This window comes from Candoia aspera, chromosome 1 (assembly GCF_035149785.1).
Source record: "Candoia aspera isolate rCanAsp1 chromosome 1, rCanAsp1.hap2, whole genome shotgun sequence".
NCBI classification, from domain to species: Eukaryota; Metazoa; Chordata; class Lepidosauria; order Squamata; family Boidae; genus Candoia; species Candoia aspera.
This window is the reverse complement of record NC_086153.1, coordinates 232,654,780-232,676,918: the sequence shown is the minus strand read 5'-3', so window position 1 is coordinate 232,676,918 and position 22,139 is coordinate 232,654,780. Positions and strand designations below refer to the sequence as shown.

General features: G+C 47.7%; 1 protein-coding gene across 1 annotated transcript; it reads right to left on the bottom strand.

The window, feature by feature from the left end:
• Window positions 1-534: 534 nt before the first annotated feature.
• On the bottom strand, window positions 535-21,655 carry LOC134487384 (membrane-spanning 4-domains subfamily A member 15-like). The gene is made up of 6 exons (XM_063289157.1): window positions 21,453-21,655; window positions 20,530-20,652; window positions 19,225-19,281; window positions 17,764-17,895; window positions 2,226-2,339; window positions 535-1,168 (listed from the first exon to the last, which is right to left on the bottom strand). Exons 1-6 carry the CDS (start codon window positions 21,639-21,641, stop codon window positions 1,052-1,054), a joined length of 732 nt encoding a protein of 243 aa, XP_063145227.1. The 5' UTR covers window positions 21,642-21,655; the 3' UTR covers window positions 535-1,051.
• Between the last annotated feature and the right edge of the window lie 484 nt (window positions 21,656-22,139).

Sequence of the window (22,139 nt, the reverse complement as noted above, 5' to 3'; positions counted from 1 at the left end):
GTTCAGGCTATGTCCATGAAAGATACTTTTTTGATTCAGAATCTTCTTGTGCTTTGCAATACTCTGAATCCTTGCCAGTCTCTTTTTGGAGATTTTGGACAGAGGGCTCTCCATTTGTCCAGAATACATTTGGATTTTGCCGCTAATTTGCAAGCGGCTCTAGGCCCATGACCTGGGCGTTTCTGGAGGAATAAGAACTTTTTGGGGGGGGGGGGTTGGAGGCAGCCTTTCTCGTAATGCCAGGGCCAGCTCTGAAAGGCTTAAAGAAGTGACACCTTCAAGAAGAAACACCAGCTCTCCTCCCACTTCCGAAGAGCAGAACCACAGACGCTGCCATAAATGGGTCAGTGTCTCAGTTAAGGCTAGTGAGGAGGCATCAGGAAGGAGACGACACACGTTTCCTTATCGTTTCTGACCCTCCTTCTCCATAGTTTGCCCCCTAAATTCATCTCCCTGGGGAGGAAGGAGACTTGAACAGGCAGCTGGGGCAGTACGTGAACTGGTTCGTAGGCAATCTCATACAGACTCTCCATCAGCACTGCTAATTCAGATTTATTGTACATATACAGGAAATAACAGTATCACAAGGTCTATAGAGTTGACTCTAGTTAAATGCAAACTTCTACTGATCTGTTTTGGCATGAGAGGGATTATGCAACCGCTACTATTGCGCCAATGAGACCTGTTTGACCAATAATTCGTGTTTTAATTTTGCTAGCTGCTTTTTCTTTTCTGTAGCATCGTAGAACAGTTGTCATAAAAAGCAAATGCCATCCAGAATACAAACAAAGGACTAATAAACTGCTCACACCATCCACTGCAGAGAGTGTACCCCCTCACAAAGATGCTGCTGACCTGCAGCACAAATTCCTGCTTCTGGAGAAGCAGTATAACTAGCAGGTAAAAAGAAGCTCTTTAAAAACTGGTCACCGTTTAACTTGGTGCTGAAAGGCTGTGACTGAAAGAGAAACAAGCTGGAAAACAAAACAAAACGAGGTAAGACACCTCTGGTGCAACGCTTCTCACAATTCCTTCTGGTGTTTTTCTGTTTTTACTGTGACTTGGTAACCACATTGTCATAGGTTGGTGGAGAAGACGACGGACTGGGTTCAGTAGCAACGGTAGCTGCATCTCCGATGACTTGGTAAGGCACAAAAACCATGGTCGTCTGTAACAGAAAAGAATGCCTAAATACAAAGAATACTGACTGCCTGTGGGGGCATCTGTTGCTCCAGGCATGAGGAACAGCTGCTCCAGCTGTGTGTTTTTAACCGCGGTGCTGTGCTTGCCTAGAATAAGGAGGCTGAAACCCTTGAGAGCTCAAAGCCCTGACGGAGAATTCTTGAAAGCTATAAGGTAACCTCCAAATGACTCAGGGCCTGGGCGTTTAGACACCTTTCCCTGATGAAATCTGCCTGCCTGATCCAGAAAGTCAGAGAACATCTGCTCACAGTCCCCCACCTACCAGGAGGTGTGAAAGGAAGGCCCCCAAAGGTGAGTGTTCTCTGTCTTACTTGTCTGTGAATTAAAAGTAATCCATTATTTTTTTAAAAATAATAAAAAACACCCTATTTTTTGTCTAAGTACTTTTTAAAAAAATGATTAATATTGTGACAAACGGTGATCAAGTGACAGATACTTTAAATTAATGTGGTGAATCTTCCACTGGCTGTCCTCACTACTACAGTAAATATACGCATTTAGGACTGAGCCCACTGAAATGAGGAAATCTGCTTCTGCATCACTGAATTAAAAAGTCAGAGAAAACAGGCTGTGTTGTATTCGTGATATACTTTCTCTAACAAAACAGGAACTGGGAAAAATTTGCAGCAGCAAGTTATTCATAGGCAGCAGCAAGTAATCAGAGGTGGTGGATCAAAATTCAAGCCCCTCTTAGTTATCAAGCTTATTGGGTAAACTCAGATTAGCCAGTCTCTTACTGTAACCTGGTGCTTCTCCACCTCAGCAACTTTTAACCTTTGTGCACTTCAACTCCCAAAATTCATCACCCAAAATGGTGGCTGGGGAATTCTGGGAGTTGAATTCCACCCAGCTTAGTTATTGAGGTTGAGAAAAACTGCTTAACCTATTGCTCAGGGTTATCGTAAAGAAACAAGCAAAAGGTAAGGTAGGGTGGGAGTAAATATAAAGAAGAAAAATGGGTAATCTTCTGCTGTAACTTCTCAATAAGAGCTGCTAAAACAATTAAGGTATCAAATACTTACCTGGTCATCAGCACAGCAAGTTGCCTGGCACCCAAAATGCGCAAATGAAACAGTGATACAAAACTCCAGCAAGTAGAACAAGAACAGCACACTGGAAAGGCCAATACCGACGCTCTGTAGAGATGGAGACATGTGGAAAGATAGTTGTGATTTCGTGAGAAATTAGTCCAGCTATGTGCTACCCCAGTAAAAGGACTCCCCGCTGCTTCCTTGTAGACACTGGGAGGAACAATTGTATCAGGAAAAAATAGGGACAGTGTACAGCCTGTGTCATTCGGAGAAAACCAGATCAGGGAACATCAGGGCATCTTTCTGTATTGCAGTATCCCAAAGGGAAATTCCAGATATCACAGAGACTCAAACGGGGATCGGTCATATTTCAAAGCTACATATAAATATTTGCACAATAGCACACATTTCACTCGAGCCCTCTCTCTCCTTTTATTCACCGTAAAAAGCTGGTCAGGTGGATAGAGCAGAGAAGAACAATCCAACATACATTCTAAATCTCTAGTTCTACAGATGCAGAATTTCTCAGCTCTCCTAGGCCACTTGCCCAGATATGTAGAGAATCAAGGAGCTTCCTCTATGGAAGACGATGTTTAACAGACAATCAGAAAAGTCTAATCCTCGGTTAGGGGTGATCAAAACTGACTCCCACACTGGAATTTTGGGGGTATAAATTCTCTTTCCACTCACAGGAAATATGTGAATTTGGCAAGTCTTTATAAAAACAAGGAAACCAAACACAACTCACCCATTGGGTCTCCCCAATGTCAGGAGCTTTATCTAACATGCCAAGAACCAGGATAATTTTGCCTGCCATGTAGCTCTGAAATCTGAGGCATCCATCAGAACAATGAATGGGGTGGGGGGATCAAATTGAGCTCCACAACACAGGCTGGGTGCATAAGGATTCAGAGCCAGGTTTTAAGGAGAAAATCTCTGCTTGGAAAGGCAAATCTATGCATTTTGCTTTTTCCTACAGTTGTACTTTTTAAATGTCTCTTTTCCAAAGACATTAGTTGTAATATTAGCTCCCAGTACAAAGGAAATTTATGTTTGGTTGCTTAGGATAATACACAAAATACAATAGGCTTCCTATGTTAAGTCTAGTGAGTAAATCTATTCTGTAATCCCAAAGGACACCGTTAGAAAACATTTTTTTTTGCTCTGAATCCCTACATCTGTTTTATTTCTGAGCCATGCTTTGTTGCGGTCTTAATTCCTTGGATTTGATCTCCTCATTCAGACACTTAGGCCACCAACTGACTTGTGAACAAGAAAACTGATTTAATTCTTCTTGCTGTTTCATAGCCTTAAACAAGCTAACTTGCATTTTCCCTGGATCTGCAAATTAAAATAATTTGAATATTGAATATTGGTTTACCTTTTCATTGGATAATGGTATCTTTGTGCTCTTATGGATGGCCTACTTGTAATCGATTCATGTCCTGCCTATAAGGTATTAGTATGGCTTGTCCCTTCAGCAAAGGATCGTTACCTTGTCGTGGTGCTGGAGCTTGAGCACCTCAGTGATTCCATGAGCTAAACCGTGAAGGGCCACCCAAGACGGGAAGGTCATGACACAGAGGTCAGACTAAATGCGATCCCTGGGGAAGGTAATGGCAACCCACCCCAGTATTCTTGCCGTGAAAACTAAATGGATCAGTACAACCAGAGATATGTCGGTATACCATCGGAAGATGAGACCCCCAGGTCGGAAGATGGTCAAAATGCTACTGGGGAGGAACAGAGGATGAGTTCAACTAGCCCCAGACGTGATGATGCAGCTAGCTCAAAGCCGAAAGGACGGCTAGCAGCCGACGGTGCTGGTGGTGAACGGCGAATCCGATGTTCTAAGGATCAACACACCATTGGAACCTGGAATGTAAGATCTATGAGCCAGGGCAAATTGGATGTGGTTATTGGTGAGATGTCAAGGTTAAAGATAGACCTTTTGGGCATCAGTGAACTGAAATGGACTGGAATGGGCCACTTCACATCAAATGACCACCAGATCTACTACTGTGGACAAGAGGACCACAAAACAAATGGAGTAGCCCTCATAATTAATAGTAAAGTGGCTAAAGCAGTGCTTGGATACAATCCAAAAAACGACAGAATGATCTCAATTCGAATTCAGGGCAAGCCATCTAACATCACAGTGATCCAAATATATGCCCCAACCACAGATGCTGAAGAAGATGAAGTAGAGCAGTTCTACGAGGATCTGCAGCACCTACTGGACAACACGCCTAAAAGATGTTATTTTCATCACAGGAGACTGGAATGCTAAGGTGGGCAGTCAAATGACACCTGGAATTACAGGTAAGCATGGCCTGGGAGAACAAAATGAAGCAGGACATAGGCTGATAGAATTTTGCCAAGACAACTCACTCTGCATAACAAACACTCTCTTCCAACAACCTAAGAGACGGCTTTATACATGGACTTCACCAGATGGACAACACCGAAATCAGATTGACTACATCCTTTGCAGCCAAAGGTGGCGGACATCTGTACAGTCGGTAAAAACAAGACCTGGAGCTGACTGTAGTTCAGATCACGAACTTCTTCTTGCACAATTTAGGATCAGACTAAAGAGATTAGGGAAGACCCACAGATCAGCTAGTTATGAGCTCACTAATATTCCTAAGGAATATGCAATGGAGGCAAAGAATAGATTTAAGGGATTGGACTTAGTAGATAGGGTCCCAGAAGAACTATGGACAGAAGTTGGCAACATTGTTCAGGAGGCGGCAACAAAATACCTCCCAAAGAAAGAGAAAACCAAGAAGGCAAAATGGCTGTCTGCTGAGACACTAGAAGTAGCCCAAGAAAGAAGGAAAGCAAAAGGCAACAGCGATAGTGGGAGATACGCCTAATTAAATGCAAAATTCCAGCCAGATACGCAGAATTTGCTGACGTCTTTGGCGAAAAGGAGGCTGACAGACTCCCCCCCCACAGAAAAACCGACTGGTCCATCAACATAATCCCAGGGCCAAAGCTTCCAACACCAAAAATCTATGCTATGACTCAGAGGGAGATGGCGACACTAAGGGACTTTATTGATAAAAATTTGGAAAGGGGGTTTATTGAACCAGCAAACTCGCCAGTAGGGGCCCCAGTGCTCTTTAGGGAAAAGAAAGACGGGTCCCTCCGGCTCTGTACAGATTACCGCGGGATCAATGCAGCGTCCCTCTCCAACAAATATCCCCTCCCCCTGGTCAAAGAGTTCCTAGCCCACCTCTCAAAGGGCAAAATATTCACAAAGTTAGACCTCAGAGAAGCCTACTACCGGATTAGAATAAGGGAGGGGGATGAATGGAAGACGGCTTTTAATTGCTCGCTGGGGTCATTCCAATACCGGGTTCTGCCTTTTGGGTTGGCTGGGGCACCGGGTGTATTCATGCAGCTAATCAATGAGGTCTTGCACGACCACTTGTACAAGGGGGTGCTTGTTTACCTGGATGATGTGTTAATCTATTCCGAGACTAAAACGGAACATGAAAACCTTGTAAGGGAGGTGCTAATGAAGCTCCGTAGGGCAGAGCTATACGCTAAGCTCTCCAAGTGTGAGTTTCACAAGGAGCAAATTGACTACCTGGGCTATCGCATCTCTGCAAAGGGCATAGAGATGGACCCAAACAAAGTTCAGGCTATACTGGCATGGGAACGCCCACGCACGAGGAGACAACTCCAAAGTTTTATCGGATTCACGAATTATTATAGGGGGTTTTTACAAGGGGTGGCGGAAATCATGCTCCCACTAACCAACCTCCTCAAAACAAAAGGGATGGGAGACACCCGTAGATCACGAAACCTGGGAACGCTGTTAAAATGGACAGCTGAGTGTCAAACAGCATTCAAGCGCTTGAAAAGCATTTTTACGTCAGAACCTGTGCTACAGCATCCTGACCCCACCAAACCCTTTGTTGTGCAAGTAGACGCATCAGATTTTTCTATAGGAGCGCTCCTCCTTCAGCGCGATTCTGACAATCAGCTGAAACCCTGCGCGTACCTCTCCCAGAAGTTTTCTGAAACGGAAAGGAGATGGCACGTGTGGGAGAAGGAGGCTTTTGCGGTCAAGGCAGCCCTAGAAACTTGGAGGCACCTCCTGGAAGGGGCCCCCTGTCCTTTCGAGGTCTGGACTGACCACAAAAACCTGGAGGCATTCAGTACCCCGAAACGCCTCAGCCCTAAGCAGGTAGGGTGGGCACAATACTTTAGCAGATTCAATTTCAAACTTAAATTTATTCCGGGGAAAAAGAATTTCTTAGCAGATGCCCTTTCCCGGCGCCCCCAGGATGAGGGGCAGGCACCGGACATCTTGGGGACAGTGTGGACAGACACGCAGCTGGGCTGTCCTGCGGTCACACGCAACCAGTCAAAAAACGCGCCTCAGAAAAACCACCGGGGAAGGGGGGGAGGCGCAGGTCAATCTCACCAGACTGGCAACAAAAACTCACTCTAGCCCTCGGAAGAGATACATGGTTGCAAAGCAATCAACACCATGTATCTCTTACGAACAGGCTTGCCTGGAAACGAAACGCCTTATACGCACCAGAAGTATTGAGAGCAGAGGTCCTAAACCGCTCCCATGATGCTAAAACAGCTGGACATTTTGGGTTCCTTAAAACCCTACATTTAGTTAGGAGGCAATTCTGGTGGCCTACCCTAAGAAAAGACGTCAAGGACTATGTCAAAACCTGCCCCACATGTGCAAGGTCAAAACGAAAGGTAGGAAAACCCCAAGGACTGCTACAGAAAGTAGCAAGCCCCTCCCGCCCCTGGGAGGAGATTTCTATGGACTTTATAGTAGACTTACCACCCAGCCAGAGGAAAACAGTAATCTGGGTAGTAAAAGACTATTTTTCAAAACAGGCACACTTCATACCCTGCGCATCCATCCCCTCTGCGCAGCAGCTGGCACGCATGTTCCTCACCCACATTTACAAAATCCACGGTGCCCCCTACCGTTTGGTGACAGATAGGGGCACACAGTTCACCTCCAGGTTCTGGAAAGAATTTTTAAAACTCATTGGCACGAAACAAGCACTATCAACTGCTTGGCACCCCCACACAGATGGTTCTATGGAGATCCTCAATTCTACCCTGGAGCAGTTCCTGAGAGCATTTATTACCAACAAGACAATTGGGTGGACTTACTTCCTTTTGCAGAGGTGGCCTACAACAACGCGGTACACCAGAGCACAGGTCACACCCCATTCAAGGTGATTTATGGCAGGGACTTTGTACCAATCCCGGAACTGCCTCAACCAGACACCTCACCCTCACCCTGTTCTCCAGACGACTGGGCAAATCAACTAGGGACAGTTTGGCCCATCATTCAGCTAGCGCTAGCTGATGCACAAGCAACATATAAGAAATATGCAGATAATCACAGGGCGGCACAACCGAACTACAAAGTGGGAGATAGGGTCTACCTCTCCACTAAGTTCATCAAATCCCCACAGCCCTCCAAGAAACTGGCACCCAAATTTATTGGACCATTCCCCATCACAGAAATTATTACTCCAGTCACCTTTAAACTGGACTTACCCCACAATCTCAAACGCATACACCCAGTTTTCCATTGTGCCCTCCTAAAACCAGCAAACCTTTCAAAGTGGCACCCATAGACCCCCCCACCCCCACCCATCATGATAGACGGACAGCAACACTTTGAAATCCAAGAAATACTTGATTCTAGGAGGCAAAGGGGAACCCTACAATATCTGGTCAAATGGAAACACTTCCCACACCCAGAGTGGGTCCAAGCCCAACATGTCTCAGCTACACAATTAGTAAGAAACTTCCATATGGCATACCCATCGAAACCAGCCCCATAGGATTTCTTTGGGGGGCGGCATGTCATGCTCCCCGTTGCAAGGCCTATGGGCATCACAACGGGAAACATGCATAATAGGAAGAGAACAGCATAATCCCTGAAGCACCCATGTCTGGAAGGAAATCACGAGACAAAAGGGAAGACCCTCAGATCATATTAACAACCATTAAAAAGGGACAAGGGAACCAACACATCATTTCACAGGGAACACAGTCACACATCTCACATAATGGGGGCACCCATTAGACAGGACTTAAACACTTAACAAAAGATTAGGGAAACATCTCCAACTTTCCTCACTGAACACATCCGATCCGGACGAAGGCAGAAAAACAAAGGAAAGCACCGGCATCGCCCATCAACCAACTCATTACAGCCTCAAGCACCCATCGAGTCCTAGCTCGAGGGTGAAGAAGCACAACGTCCGCCAACGAAGTATAAACAGGGCAACCTGTCAACGCACAAGTATTCCCGTCTTTTTTCTTGCATGCAATCCGTTCTAATAAATCCTGAAATCCTTAGACTATCTAAGTGAGTCTGTGATTTACTTGGAGCGTGGCTGCCCTGACATAAGCCAGAAGAGATAAGGAATTATTTTTAAACAAGCAATGCACGGAAGTGGAAGAAGACAATAGAATAGGAAGGACAAGAGACCTCTTCCAGAAAATTAGAAACATTGGAGGTAAATTCCAGGCAAAAATGGGTATGATCAATAACAAAGATGGCAAGGACCTAACAGAAGACAAAGCGATCAAGAAAAGGTGGCAAGAATATACAGAAGACCTGTATAGGAAGGATAACAATATCGGGGATAGCTTTGACAGTGTGGTCAGTGAGCCAGACATCCAGACATCCTGAAGAGTGAGAATGAGTGGGCCTTAAGAAGCATTGCTAATAACAAGGCAGCAGGAGACGACGGCATCCCAGCTGAACTGTTCAAAATCTTGCAAGATGATGCTGTCAAGGCAATGCATGCTATATGCCAGCAAATTTGGAAAACACAAGAATGGCCATCAGATTGGAAAAAATCAACTTATATCCCCATACCAAAAAAGGGGAACACTAAAGAATGTTCAAATTATCGAACAGTGGCACTCATTTCACATGCCAGTAAGGTAATGCTCAAGATCCTGCAAGGTAGACTTCAGCAATTCATGGAGAGAGAATTGCTAGATGTACAAGCTGGGTTTAGAAAAGGCAGAGGAACGAGGGACCAAATTGCCAATATCCACTGGATAATGGAAAAAGCCAGGGAGTTTCAGAAAAACATCTATTTCTGTCTTATTGACTATTCTAAAGCCTTTGACTGTGTGGACCATAACAAATTGTGGCAAGTTCTTAGTGGTATGGGGATACCAAGTCATCTTGTCTGCCTCCTGAGGAATCTGTATAATGACCAAGTAGCAACAGTAAGAACAGACCACGGAACAACGGACTGGTTTAAGATTGGGAAAGGAGTACGGCAGGGCTGTATACTCTCACCCTACCTATTCAACTTGTACGCAGAACACATCATGCGACGTGCTGGGCTTGAGGAATCCAAGGCTGGAGTTAAAATCGCTGGAAGAAACATTAACAATCTCAGATATGCAGATGATACCACTCTGATGGCTGAAAGTGAAGAGGAACTGAGGAGCCTTATGATGAAGGTGAAAGAAGAAAGTGCAAAAGCTGGCTTGCAGCTAAACCTCAAAAAGACCAAGATTATGGCCACCAGCTTGATTGATAACTGGCAAATAGAGGGAGAAAATGTAGAAGCAGACTACCTAGAGACTTTGTATTTCTAGGTGCAAAGATTACTGCAGATGCTGACTGCAGTCAGGAAATCAGAAGACGCTTAATCCTTGGGAGAAGAGCAATGACAAATCTCGATAAAATAGTTAAGAGCAGAGACATCACACTGACAACAAAGGCCCGCATAGTTAAAGCAATGGTGTTCCCCGTAGTAACATATGGCTGCGAGAGCTGGACCATAAGGAAGGCTGAGAGAAGGAAGATCGATGCCTTTGAACTATGGTGTTGGAGGAAAATTCTGAGAGTGCCTTGGACTGCAAGAAGATCAAACCAGTCCATCCTCCAGGAAATAAAGCCAGGCTGCTCACTTGAGGGAATGATATTAAAGGCAAAACTGAAATACTTTGGCCACATAATGAGAAGACAGGACAGCCTGGAGAAGATGCTGATGCTAGGGAGAGTGGAGGGCAAAAGGAAGAGGGGCCGACCAAGGGCAAGGTGGATGGATGATATTCTAGAGGTGACGGACTCGTCCCTGGGGGAGCTGGGGGTGTTGACGACCGACAGGAAGCTCTGGCGTGGGCTGGTCCATGAAGTCACGAAGCATCGGAAGCGACTAAACGAATAAACAACAAAAATGGCTTGCCCATCTGATTTATTTATTTTCTATCCCCCTTTATTATTTTTATAAATAACTCAAGGTGACGAACATACCTAATACTGTGGAGTCCTTGGTGCTCTCTGAGCCTTGTTGTTTTCTTGCAGATGTTTCCTTGCCAGACTAGGCAACATCTTCAGTGCAAAAAGCTCTATCCACTTTTTACACTGAAGATGTTGCCTAGTCTGGCAAGGAAACATCTGCAAGAAAACAACAAGGCTCAGAGAGCACCAGGGACTGCACAGTTCAACCCTGAGCTACAAATATTAGCTTCGATTGATACCTAATGCTCCTGCCTCCACCTATTTTCCCCACAACAACAACCCTGTTAGGTGAGTTGGGCTGAGAGAGACTGACTGACCCAAGGTCCCCCGCTGGCTTTCATGCCTAAGGCAGGACTAGAACTCACAGCCCCCTGGTTTCTAGCCCATTGCTTAACCACTAGACCAGAATAAGTGTTACAAAACATACGGGACTGATTGTGGTTTCTCCTGAAATAACAAGTCCAAGTCAGATGAGACCAACAAAAGAAAGAAGGAAAAGGAAAAAAACATGTGAAAGGCTAAATTACTTACCTTAAAGGTAGAGGTGCCAAATCTTTCCAAAACCAAGATGCAGCCCCCAGCCACATGTGTCATGACCTCGTTGCAAGGCACAAAGAGCCTCACAACGTAGATCATGATCATTAAGAAATAGAAGAAGGAGATAATTAAACCAGGGATTAACACAAACACCCAAAAGCACCCACACCCATGGACCCATAGACAGCTGAAAAGAAGGACATCGGAAGAACGGAGATAAGCCGCACCTGGTGCCCTGGAGGACACAACCGAATCCGGGGGACAAAGGAAGACACCGGGAAAACGCCCAGGCAGCCATCAAGGGTCCCATCAAGAGGGATCGGGACAATGCAGGGTGGAGGAGCCCAGGGCACTACAAGAGGGTATGAAAGGGGCACCTCCACACCACCACCCCCGTTCCCGTTTTTTGTTCTGTCAGCCATCATTCCAATAAACCAGAAATCCTTAATACCCATTAAGTGAGTCTGTGTCTTATTGCAAAGCGAGCCTGACCCTGACATAAAAACGGGAACCCCCCAAAATTTTTTACCTAGCACCCATCCAACAAGCTTGTGAGGGACCCAGCTAGGTATGGAAACCCACGAAGCGAGGCAGTGCAACCCTTCGGCACCCGGCGACGAAGCCCCGCTCCCTTCGGGCGGGATGCAGCTGAGGTCCGGGTGATGTAATGCCCCGGTAAGTATGGTACCCAGCTGGGGGGAAGCGGTGGGGGAGGGACCCACCCCGGCACCCCGAAGCCCGCGGGCCACCGGGGGCGAGGTGAGGGGACCCTCTCCAGGCTCGCAGGCAACCCCGGAGGAAGCGCGAGACGAACCGCCACCCAGGGCACACGGAGGCGAGGGCACGCCTGGCACCGCAGAGGGACCAAAGGAAGGTCTGTCCTCCACAACGGCCAATGGCGAGGGCGAGCGGAATGGCGAGCACCCCAGCAGGAGTCCGCGGACGGCGGCGAGGCTCGACGCGCTGGAGGAAGGGATGCAGGTGATGCAGGCGATGCTACAACAGCTGACGGCAGCGCAGGGACCCCGCGGCGGAAACAGCGCAGAGGCACCACCAGACGAGCAGCGGCGGGGCGAGCGTGGCGGCGGCGACGGCAGAACCCGGCCCAAGGAGCCCACCCGACGACCGGAGGCACACCGGGACGAGAGACGGAGCGGATACCCAGCAGACAGTGGCGACTACAGCAGAGCCCGACCCCAGGAGCCCACCCACCGATCGGAGGCGCGCCCGGACATGAGACGGTGGGACAACTTTGGCGGCGGCGGCAGCGGAGCTCGGTCCCAGGAACCCACCCGACGACTGGAGACGCACCAGGACGAGAGGTGGAGGGACGACCCGGCGTACGGTGGCGGCGACAGCGGAGCCTGGATCCAGGAGCCCAACCGAGGGAGAACGCCCCCCCCCGGACGACGGGTCGACGGACTTGCGAGGAGACCCAGAGAGAGACACAAACACCGCAAGAAGACTGGAGACAATCCGACCCGCATCAGCCCCCGCAGAGCCCGCTGCATGGCACAGAGGGCACCGGGAGCCAAACCAGAACAGCTGCCAAGGACTTTGGCATAAAGTTTGATGGGGACCCCTCTAAACTCTCCTTTTTCCTGACAAACGCGAGGTACTACCTCGAGGAATGGGGTCCCTGTTTCAGAACGGAAAGGGTCAAAGTCAATGCCCTGGCCATAAAGCTGAAAGGTCGGGCCGCCGATTGGTACGTACAGTTGTGCCAATCGGGGGCCCGGGCGCTGCAGGACAGCACGGAATTCCTGCAGGCACTGGAGCGGCACTTCAGGGACCCCCTGGAGCAAGAAAAAGCGAAAAGGGCGCTGAAAACACTTAGACAAAGCCAGCGCTCCGTGGCAGAGTATGCCATGGAGTTTCAAGCCCTAGCCGGAAAAGTGGACACCTGGTCTCAATCGACTCTGATTAAGAAATTCAAACACGGACTCAACTTAAACGTTCTCCGGTGGGCACTCTGCCGCGACAACCCCAACTCCCTGACGGAATGGATCTGGCTGGCGGGGGAAGCAGAGGACGCCCACGACACGTTCCTCCACGCCAAGAGGGAAACGCAGCAGACGGAGGCAGCGAGGCCCCCATGCACAGCTGCAAGGCAGGGGAAGGTGAGACCCCAACCGTGGAAGGAGGAACGGGACCGGCGCTTCGCTAAAGGGCAGTGCTTCACGTGCGGAAAGGAAGACCACAAAGCAGCAGCATGCCCCAAATCGACACCCAGAGAGAGCCCGAGGAGGGCACAAACCGCACCAACCCCAGCGCCTAGAAAGCGACCAGCAGCAAAGGGGGAGTACCGACGCAGACACTTCCCCTACAGCTCAGAGGAAGAGGGAAGCAACCCCGACGAGCCGACGGGAAACGACAGCCACCTGGCCTAAGGGGCGCCGAAGGACAGGTGGAGGACAGTGACAGGCGCAACGACAAAGGGGTGAGTGAGGAATGCCCCACCCTCTACATCCGTGTCACCCTCACCCATGGGGATAAAACCGAAAAGGTCTGGGCATTAATTGACTTGGGCTGCTCTAAAAGCCTAATACACCCAGACCTGGCAGCCGCGCTCAACCTCCGCTGCTATCCACTTCAGCACCAATTGGCGTTCACGCAGCTCGATGGATCTGCAGCGGGAGGGGGCCCAGTCACCCAACACACCGGAGAAACCGCGCTAAGGCTCGGCAGCCACGAGGAAAAATTGGCTTTCATCGTGGCACCGGTGGGGCAACCCCTACTCATACTGGGGATCCCATGGCTCGTGCAGCAAAACCGAGTCATCAATTGGAGAACCAGAGAGATTAAGTTTGCTGACGGGCGTTACCAAGCACCTTCAGGGAACAGGGTCCCCCGAGCGGCCATGGGGGGGGCAACGACGACTGCGGAGCACAGAGAGATGGCACTGCCAGAGGAACTGCCAACCAAATACGCGGATTTCGCCGACGTTTTCGGCGAGAAAGAGGCGGACAAACTCCCCCCCCCACAGGAAAACGGACTGTACCATTGAACTGGTCCCGGGGGTACCCCTACCCAAACTCAAAATATATGCCATGACCCAGCGGGAGCTGGCAGCATTAAGGGACTTTGTGGACAAAAACTTGGCGAGAGGTTTTATCGAGCCTGCAAACTCTCCAGTAGGAGCGCCAGTCCTCTTTCGGGAGAAAAAGGACGGGTCACTGCAGCTCTGTACAGATTACCGCGGATTAAACGCAGCAAGCATTTCAAATAAATACCCCCTACCCTTAATAAAGGACATCTTGTCCCACCTGACAAAGGGTAGGGTATTCTCTAAACTGGACATAAGGGAAGCCTATTACCGCATATGGATACGGGAGGGGGATGAGTGGAAAACTGCTTTCAACTGCCCATTGGGGGCGTTTCAATATAAGGTGCTCCCATTCGGACTGGCAGGAGCACCGGGGGTATTCATGCAGTTAATTAATGAGGTCCTGCGTGACCACCTTTTTAAGGGGGTTTTGGTTTACCTCGACGATGTATTGATCTACACGGAAACAGAACGTGAGCACGAACGCTTGGTAAAAGAAGTGCTCAGGAAACTCCGCAAGGCAGAGCTGTTTGTTAAGCTCTCCAAGTGCGAGTTTCATAAGAAACAAATTGACTATCTAGGGTATAGGATTTCAGCTAAAGGAATAGAAATGGACCCAAGCAAGGTCCAAGCCATACTGGCGTGGGAGCGCCCACGCACGAGGAGACAACTTCAAAGCCTCCTTGGATTCACTAATTTCTACAGGGGGTTCACGCCAAGGCTGGCAGAGACTATTTTGCCCCTAACTAACCTGCTTAAGACTAAGGGCTTGGGGGACACGCGCAAATCAAGAAACCCGGGGCCGCTACTAAACTGGACAGCTGATTGTCAAACGGCATTCGAGAGACTAAAAAACCTCTTTACAGCTGAGCCAGTGCTACAACACCCAGACCCCACCAAACCTTTTGTGGTGCAGGCAGATGCCTCCGACTTTTCCATCGGAGCCATCCTGCTACAAAGGGACTCCGACAACCACCTAAAACCCTGCGACTACCTTTCCCGCAAATTCTCCGAAACAGAGCGGAGATGGCATGTATGGGAAAAGGAGGCGTTTGCAGTAAAGACAGCTCTGGAAACGTGGAGGCACCTGCTGGAAGGGGCCACTTGCCCCTTCGAGGTTTGGACAGACCACAAGAACCTGGAGGCACTCAGCACGCCAAAACGGCTCAGCCCGAAGCAGGTGCGCTGGGCTCAGTTCTTCAGCCGGTTCAATTTCACGCTGAAATTCATACCGGGCAAGAAGAACTTCTTGGCAGATGCGCTCTCCCGACGGCCACAGGATGACACGCAAGCCTCCGACATCGTGGGGACAGTATGGACCGAGAAACAGCTGGGCTGCCCAGCTGTCACACGCAGCCAGACAAGGAATCAGCGCACGCCAGCACGAACGACAGGGAACGATCGGAGCCGCCGATCAATTTCACCAAACTGGCAACAAAGACTCACACAAGCACTACAAACAGATACATGGTTGCAAAACAACTGACACCATGTATCTTTCAAGGACAGCATTGCCTGGAAAGAGAAAGCCTTGTACATGCCAGAATCACTGCGGGGGGAAATCCTACACAGATCGCACGATGACAAAACTGCGGGACATTTTGGGTTCGTAAAAACCCTGCACCTAACGAGGAGGCAATTTTGGTGGCCTAACCTCAGAAAAGACGTGAAAGACTACGTGGGCAACTGCCCCACATGTGCTACCACCAAACGGAAAGGGGGGAAACCCCAAGGACTGCTACAGGCAGTAGCCAGCCCCTCCCGCCCATGGGAAGAAATTTCCATGGATTTCATTGTGGACCTCCCACCCAGCCAAAGAAAAACAGTGATATGGGTGGTAAAAGACTATTTCTCAAAGCAGGCACACTTCATCCCGTGCGCAACTATCCCCTCCACACAACAACTGGCATGCTTGTTCCTAACACACATATACAGGATCCACGGCGCCCCTACAGGTTGGTGACTGACAGAGGCACACAGTTCACGTCAAAGTTTTAGCGGGAATTTTTAAAACTAATCGGAACCAAGCAAGCACTGTCCACTGCGTGGCATCCACACACGGACGGATCTACAGAGATCCTAAACTCAACACTTGAACTGAGGGCATTCATAAATTACCAACAGGACAACTGGGTAGACCTACTACCTTTTGCAGAGGTAGCCTATAATAACGCGGTACACCAGAGCACTGGCCACACCCCATTTAAGGTGGTCTACGGAAGGGACTTTGTACCGATACCAGAATTGCCGCAACCTGAAACCCCGCCCTGCTCACCAGACGACTGGGTGGCACAGCTGGCAACAACCTGGCCAATCATCCAAATGGCCCTAGCAGACGCACAAACCACGTACAAAAAATATGCGGACAACCACAGGGCGGAGGCACCGAACTACAAAGTGGGAGATAGGGTCTACCTCTCCACTAAGTTCATAAAGACCTCACAACCCTCAAAGAAACTGGCACCGAAATTCATGGGACCCTTCAAAATCACACAGGTAATCAACCCAGTTACTTTCAAACTGGAACTGCCCCACAACTTGAGACGGGTCCACCCAGTATTTCACTGTGCACTACTGAAACCAACAAGCACATCCAAATGGCATACGGAAGAACCTCCGCCCCCACCCATAATGATAGACAACCAACAACATTTTGAAGTAAAAGAGATACTGGATTCAAGAAAGCAAAGAGGTAAGCTGCAATACCTCGTTAAATGGAAACATTTCCCACACCCAGAGTGGGTCCAGGCACAACATGTCATGGCAAGACAACTAGCTAGACAGTTCCACGAGGCATACCCAGCACCATAAGAACATCTTTGGGGGGCAGCATGTCATGACCTCGTTGCAAGGCACAAAGAGCCTCACAACGTAGATCATGATCATTAAGAAATAGAAGAAGGAGATAATTAAACCAGGGATTAACACAAGCACCCAAAAGCACCCACACCCATGGACCCATAGCTGAAAAGAAGGACATCGGAAGAACGGAGATAAGCCGCACCTGGTGCCCTGGGGGACACAACCGAATCCGGGGGACAAAGGAAGACACCGGGAAAATGCCCAGGCAGCCATCAAGGGTCCGATCAAGAGGGATCGGGACAATGCAGGGTGGGGAAGCCCGGGGCACTACAAGAGGGTATGAAAGGGGCACCTCCACACCACCACCCCCGTTCCCATTTTTCGTTCTGTCAGCCATCATTCCAATAAACCAGAAATCCTTAATACCCATTAAGTGAGTCTGTGTCTTATTGAGAAGCGAGACTGACCCTGACAACATGGCTAAGGGATATTCTACATTGGCACCTGAGGGATCATTGGCCTTATTACCTTTGATTCCCCAAATACCCCCCAAAACATGCCATAACTGGGGACACGCTAACTAAGCTTTCACCAGGGCAACAAAAGCTATGAGTCAAGGGGATTGATCAACTGTTTCCCAATAGCTGGGGAAACATTGTAAGGATTTAGAATTTTTAACACAATCTCTTTGTGTTCAGCATGACCAGCATGTAACAGCTTGTAATTGCAATGAATATTTGGCATAATTTACAACACAGAAGTTTTCAGCTGATCACAAGGAAAAACTTCCCAAAGAAAAAAAGCAGTTTGATCATTAGCTTCAGGGATTCTGCAGAACAGCTAGAGCAGGTTGGTTTACTTACCCCTGCAAAGTTGGTCTTATATGGACGGTTATATAGAGAAGTAGTATTCATGGCCAGCTCTGATATATACAGCAGGATACCAACTAATGCCATTATCGTACTTGTGATGTTCATTCCTAGGCTGCATTTCACCTGAAAAGAAACAGCAATAACCAGGCGCGGGGGGGAGAGAAGACAAAGACAGCATACGTCTTAATAAATGCAAACCATAAGGACAATTACACCCAACCTTGGTGAAACCAGGAAGAGGAAAAGTCTACCTATGTGGGTGATTAATGGCACATAACCAATCAATGGTGAACACAGAAAACATTCAAAAAGAGCCCAGGTATCAAACAGCTGCACTGGGGTTGCCCACAATGGACATCCAAATTCCACAACTCATTGGAAGGGTTTTATAAAACTGTCAATTTCCCTCTTTTTGTTTCTGGATGTCAGTCCCCATCCGAAGGCCAGGTGGTGAAAAGTGACAGGAAAACTGGTAAGATTTCTTCATCCCCAAACATTTTGGTGAAAGAAATCCCACACAGTTTATTCTAGAACTCTGAGTTGTCATCCGTTACTCTAAGCGTTATATTGTAGTGTTAAATGCCCTTTTAGCTATACAACATTACAGAGAGGCCACAAGACAGATGTGAATAGAGAAACCCTGGGAGCCAGCAGTAAGAATACTGACAATTTAAAAAGTGCCATAATGTTTTCAGTTCTCCCCTTTCGGGAATACAGCTATTTCTTCCATTAAGGTGGCTAATGATGTTCTTCTGTTGAATCCATACCGTGTCCCTTCACAAGACAAAAACATTTCTATGTTGCCAGTAACACACTTTACACCAAAGAGGGACAGGGGAGAAGCAAGCAAGCTACTTGTAGGTGGCCTATCAGCAACTCTTTCTTCCCTCGGATTCCCAGGATGATTCCCACACTTGTCCTCTTACTCCTAGTGCACTGGGCTTCTTCCTAAGGTTGCTCTCATGTGGGAACACTTCTGCAACAGGGCTCTCCGCCAAGCCAGAGGAGGAGGAGGAATGTCGGAGTCTGGCTCAAGATTAGAGGATGCACGAACACACACAAACAAGTAGCCACGTCATGGTCATTGGCCATTTCGGGCTTTCCTCATTTCTTTCATGGTACTGACTGGACCTGCAGTGCTGCAGATTGCACGTCATGAAGGGAACCTGAGAAGACCCTCCTTGCAAAATGGGGACCGGGGCAGGCTCTAATTCTGGATGGTTCCACATTCTCCACTCTTGGGGCAGAACTTTCAACTGGAAGCAAGCCGTGGAAGGTTCAAAGGTTGATCAAGGCAGGAAGTGGAGTCGGTGGGGCTTTTGTGGTTGCGTTCCCTTCCCAAATGTGGACTTAAGACTGAGCAGTAGCTGAATGCAACAGACAGTGTGAAGGGTCTGAGTGCTTAAGAAGAAACAGTATAAAAGAAATTCAAACGCCATGTAGCTTTCTCACCAAATTATGGTTTCGACGCTTCTCAGCTGCTATACATAGTGATCCAGAAGCAATGAACTATGGAAAAAGAAAAGGGAAAAGAAAAGATTTGATTGTAGTCCTCTGGAAATGTAAAGGAGAAAAAAATCTCAGAAAATCTGGGACCTGTGAGAATAGTCTCATATAACAATATACAATAGTTGTTCTTTCATGTTGTTTTCTTTTGATTATGTGGAGCCACCCAGAATGCTTTTGGATTTGGCAGCCTAGAGCGAGGAGAGAAAAATCCAAAACAGTCCAACGGAGGTGAGCGTGATCAATCGTTAGGGAATGCTGGACTGAGGCAAAGCGGAGGAGCTTCCTGGAGCTGGTTGCTAGGATTCCACGCAAGGGAAAGCTGTTTCCGCTTCCACTCAGACATGCCCGTTGAGAACTCGAGTGGGGCTCCTGAGAGACTAGAAGAGACATTAGTGGTTCTGAAGATTATTTTGGAAAATAAATCCAAGTGCTACTTTCCCAAAACCTGGCTTCCAATTATTCTTTCTTCCCTTCCCTTCCCTTCCCTTCCCTTCCCTACGAAAGAGGCTTCTTCTTTTCTACGGCATTCCTCAGATTCACTGGAATGTTTCCCTAATTTCTTTAGGTGGCGTCTGGGAGCCTACTCTCTTGTTGCAATGTGGCACCGAGTCCGGAATCCTCATCTATTACTGGGATGCCCTTTTTCCCTCCCCATGGACCATCCCTCATAATGTTTCCCCTTGGGTTTTAACTGAAATATGAGAAGCCAGGGAGGCTGCAGGGCAGACAGCACTTTTACAGGCATCCCTCAGCCATTAATACCGACATAAAGTGCCTGTACTGTATGTGCCTTTGTTTCTGTATGTGACAACAATGGATTCCCACAATGGATGGTGAAATTATTGGAATTGGTGGAGATGGCAAAATTGACAGCACTGATAAGAGAAAATACTGTGACTGGATTTCTACATGGAAACCATTTCTGGATGATTTGCTTGTAACTGAAAAAAACAAAGTTTTGATTTTGGGTTTTGATTATCATTTCTGATAGAAATAATGTTTATTAAGGATGAGTTAAGAGTAAGAGATTAAGGTATTATATATTTGTATCCATATCTGTGTTCAAGAAGGTCAGAAGTCACTTTCTCTGTATTTCTTTCTAAATATTTCTGCACTTTTTTAGTTTGTTCTTTTAGTTCTTTCCTCAAGCTTTTCTATACTTTGTATTTATATTTCTAAAACTTTAATAACATCTTTGAAAAAGAACAGAAATAGTGCACAACTAAACAGAAATGTGTCCATACTTACACATATCCCTCCCCAAAAGGGGTTGCCTACAACTGCCGTCAAGGTAACGTACCCAGAAGGAAGAAGACAAAGTGAGACAGCCCCAAAGCCAATGTGGATCAACCCAACCATGATCTGGATGGCCTACGGAAGGAAAATGTACAACATAAGAGAAATTAGCTCTCTGAATCTCTCTGAATCTGAGAAAGACACACATCCTAATTTGTTAGCACCCCTGGAAAAGGACCGCTTTCTATCCACCTTTGAAAGATCCTTCCCTCTTTAATCGGTCCTGGGACTTCTGAGCTTCCAGTGCAGGAGTTTACCCGAGGCCTGGCTTGCAGTGGTGGTGAAAAAGCCAAATAGGGGAGAAGGGACAGTTTGAGACACCCATGACAGTATGTGCTGGACAACGACTCCAGATTATGATCTACCTTGACAACAAGCAGGACTGCTATTGCCAGGAAGAATGGCCTTTCTGGGAGGAAAGAAGACCAAAACAGGAATTTCTGAGAGGCATGTCACTCCTCTTTCTACAGATTTACAGGAGGAGGTTAAGCATGGTCATGAGCACAAAGTGACTTCAACCCATTTGGGCTGGAGCCAACCTATGACAGAGTTCTTCTGGAGAAATTCCCAAGAGTTGCACTTCCCGGAGGGAATGGATGAAAAGAGATTGGGCTGAAACTAGGCTGTGCTCCATTTTCTCAGTTAAAGAGCAAAGGAAAGGAATGCGTATCTGAGTCAGAGTTTTTCTAGAAACACAAAAGAAACAACCAGCAAGAACGGAGCTTTCTGGATTATAGTCCGGAGCCAGACAATGCCCAAGCCCAGATTTAGAACTTCAGATCCCACCCCTGAAGTGGGTCACAAGCCTCCAAACAGCTCTAGAAATACTGATACCCTTCATGGATTTCAAACAAGAACACAGCAAACATGCTTACCCCAAGCACTCTGGCCTGTGCGTTCACAAATTTCTCCAAAGCACCCTTTTGTGGCACCTGTTGAGGAGCACAGTTGGAAATTCCAAGTTGCTGACCATACTGTATTGCCCCAGGTGACTGAACAACAGCACTGGGAAACCCCTGGGCTGTCTGGGTTAGGTTAGCTCCATTAGATGTCTCACTGGCCATTCTTGCTGGATGTATTGCCAAGCTAAGTTACCTGCAAAATATCAAGTGAGGAAATGTTCATGTCTTAACATCAAGGAGGCACTGTCTGGTCCTTCTCCTAACTCTCAGTTTACACGACACCATTTCCCTCCAGTAGAACTGCAGAAAATTGCCAGCAGGTTTCAAGAAGCAGTGAGTAAGCGCACAAAACCTTCTCAGCAGGAAAAAGTTAAGCATGCACGGGGTGTGTGTGTGTGTGTCTTCTCGTTTACATTCCGATTTCCAATACAAAAAGTGTCTTCTTAATCTTAGCCTCACCTCAGATCCCCACAGGCTGAATGGCATCTCTCATTTTGGCAAAGTTTCACTGTGATCGCCCTCCTGTCCTCTTAGTGGCAGCTCGATTTAATGGTACCAAGCTTGGATGATCGTGTTTATTGCCATGTTCCAGCAGGCTCTTACTCATTTGGACAGAACAGGCGATTGGAAAGACTCAGGCGTAGGGATCGGCATCCCAGC

Bases quoted from the DNA above. Each gene is read 5' to 3' on its own strand.
- LOC134487384 (XM_063289157.1), bottom strand. From the start codon at position 21,641: ATGGCCAGTGAGACATCTAATGGAGCTAACCTAACCCAGACAGCCCAG. The intron at 19,282-20,529 runs GTAAGTATGGAC...CTTTTTCCATAG, and splicing joins CCTTTTGGGGAGGGATATGT to TTCATTGCTTCTGGATCACT. The intron at 2,340-17,763 runs GTAAGTAAACCA...CCATCTCTACAG, and splicing joins ATAAGACCAACTTTGCAGGG to AGCGTCGGTATTGGCCTTTC.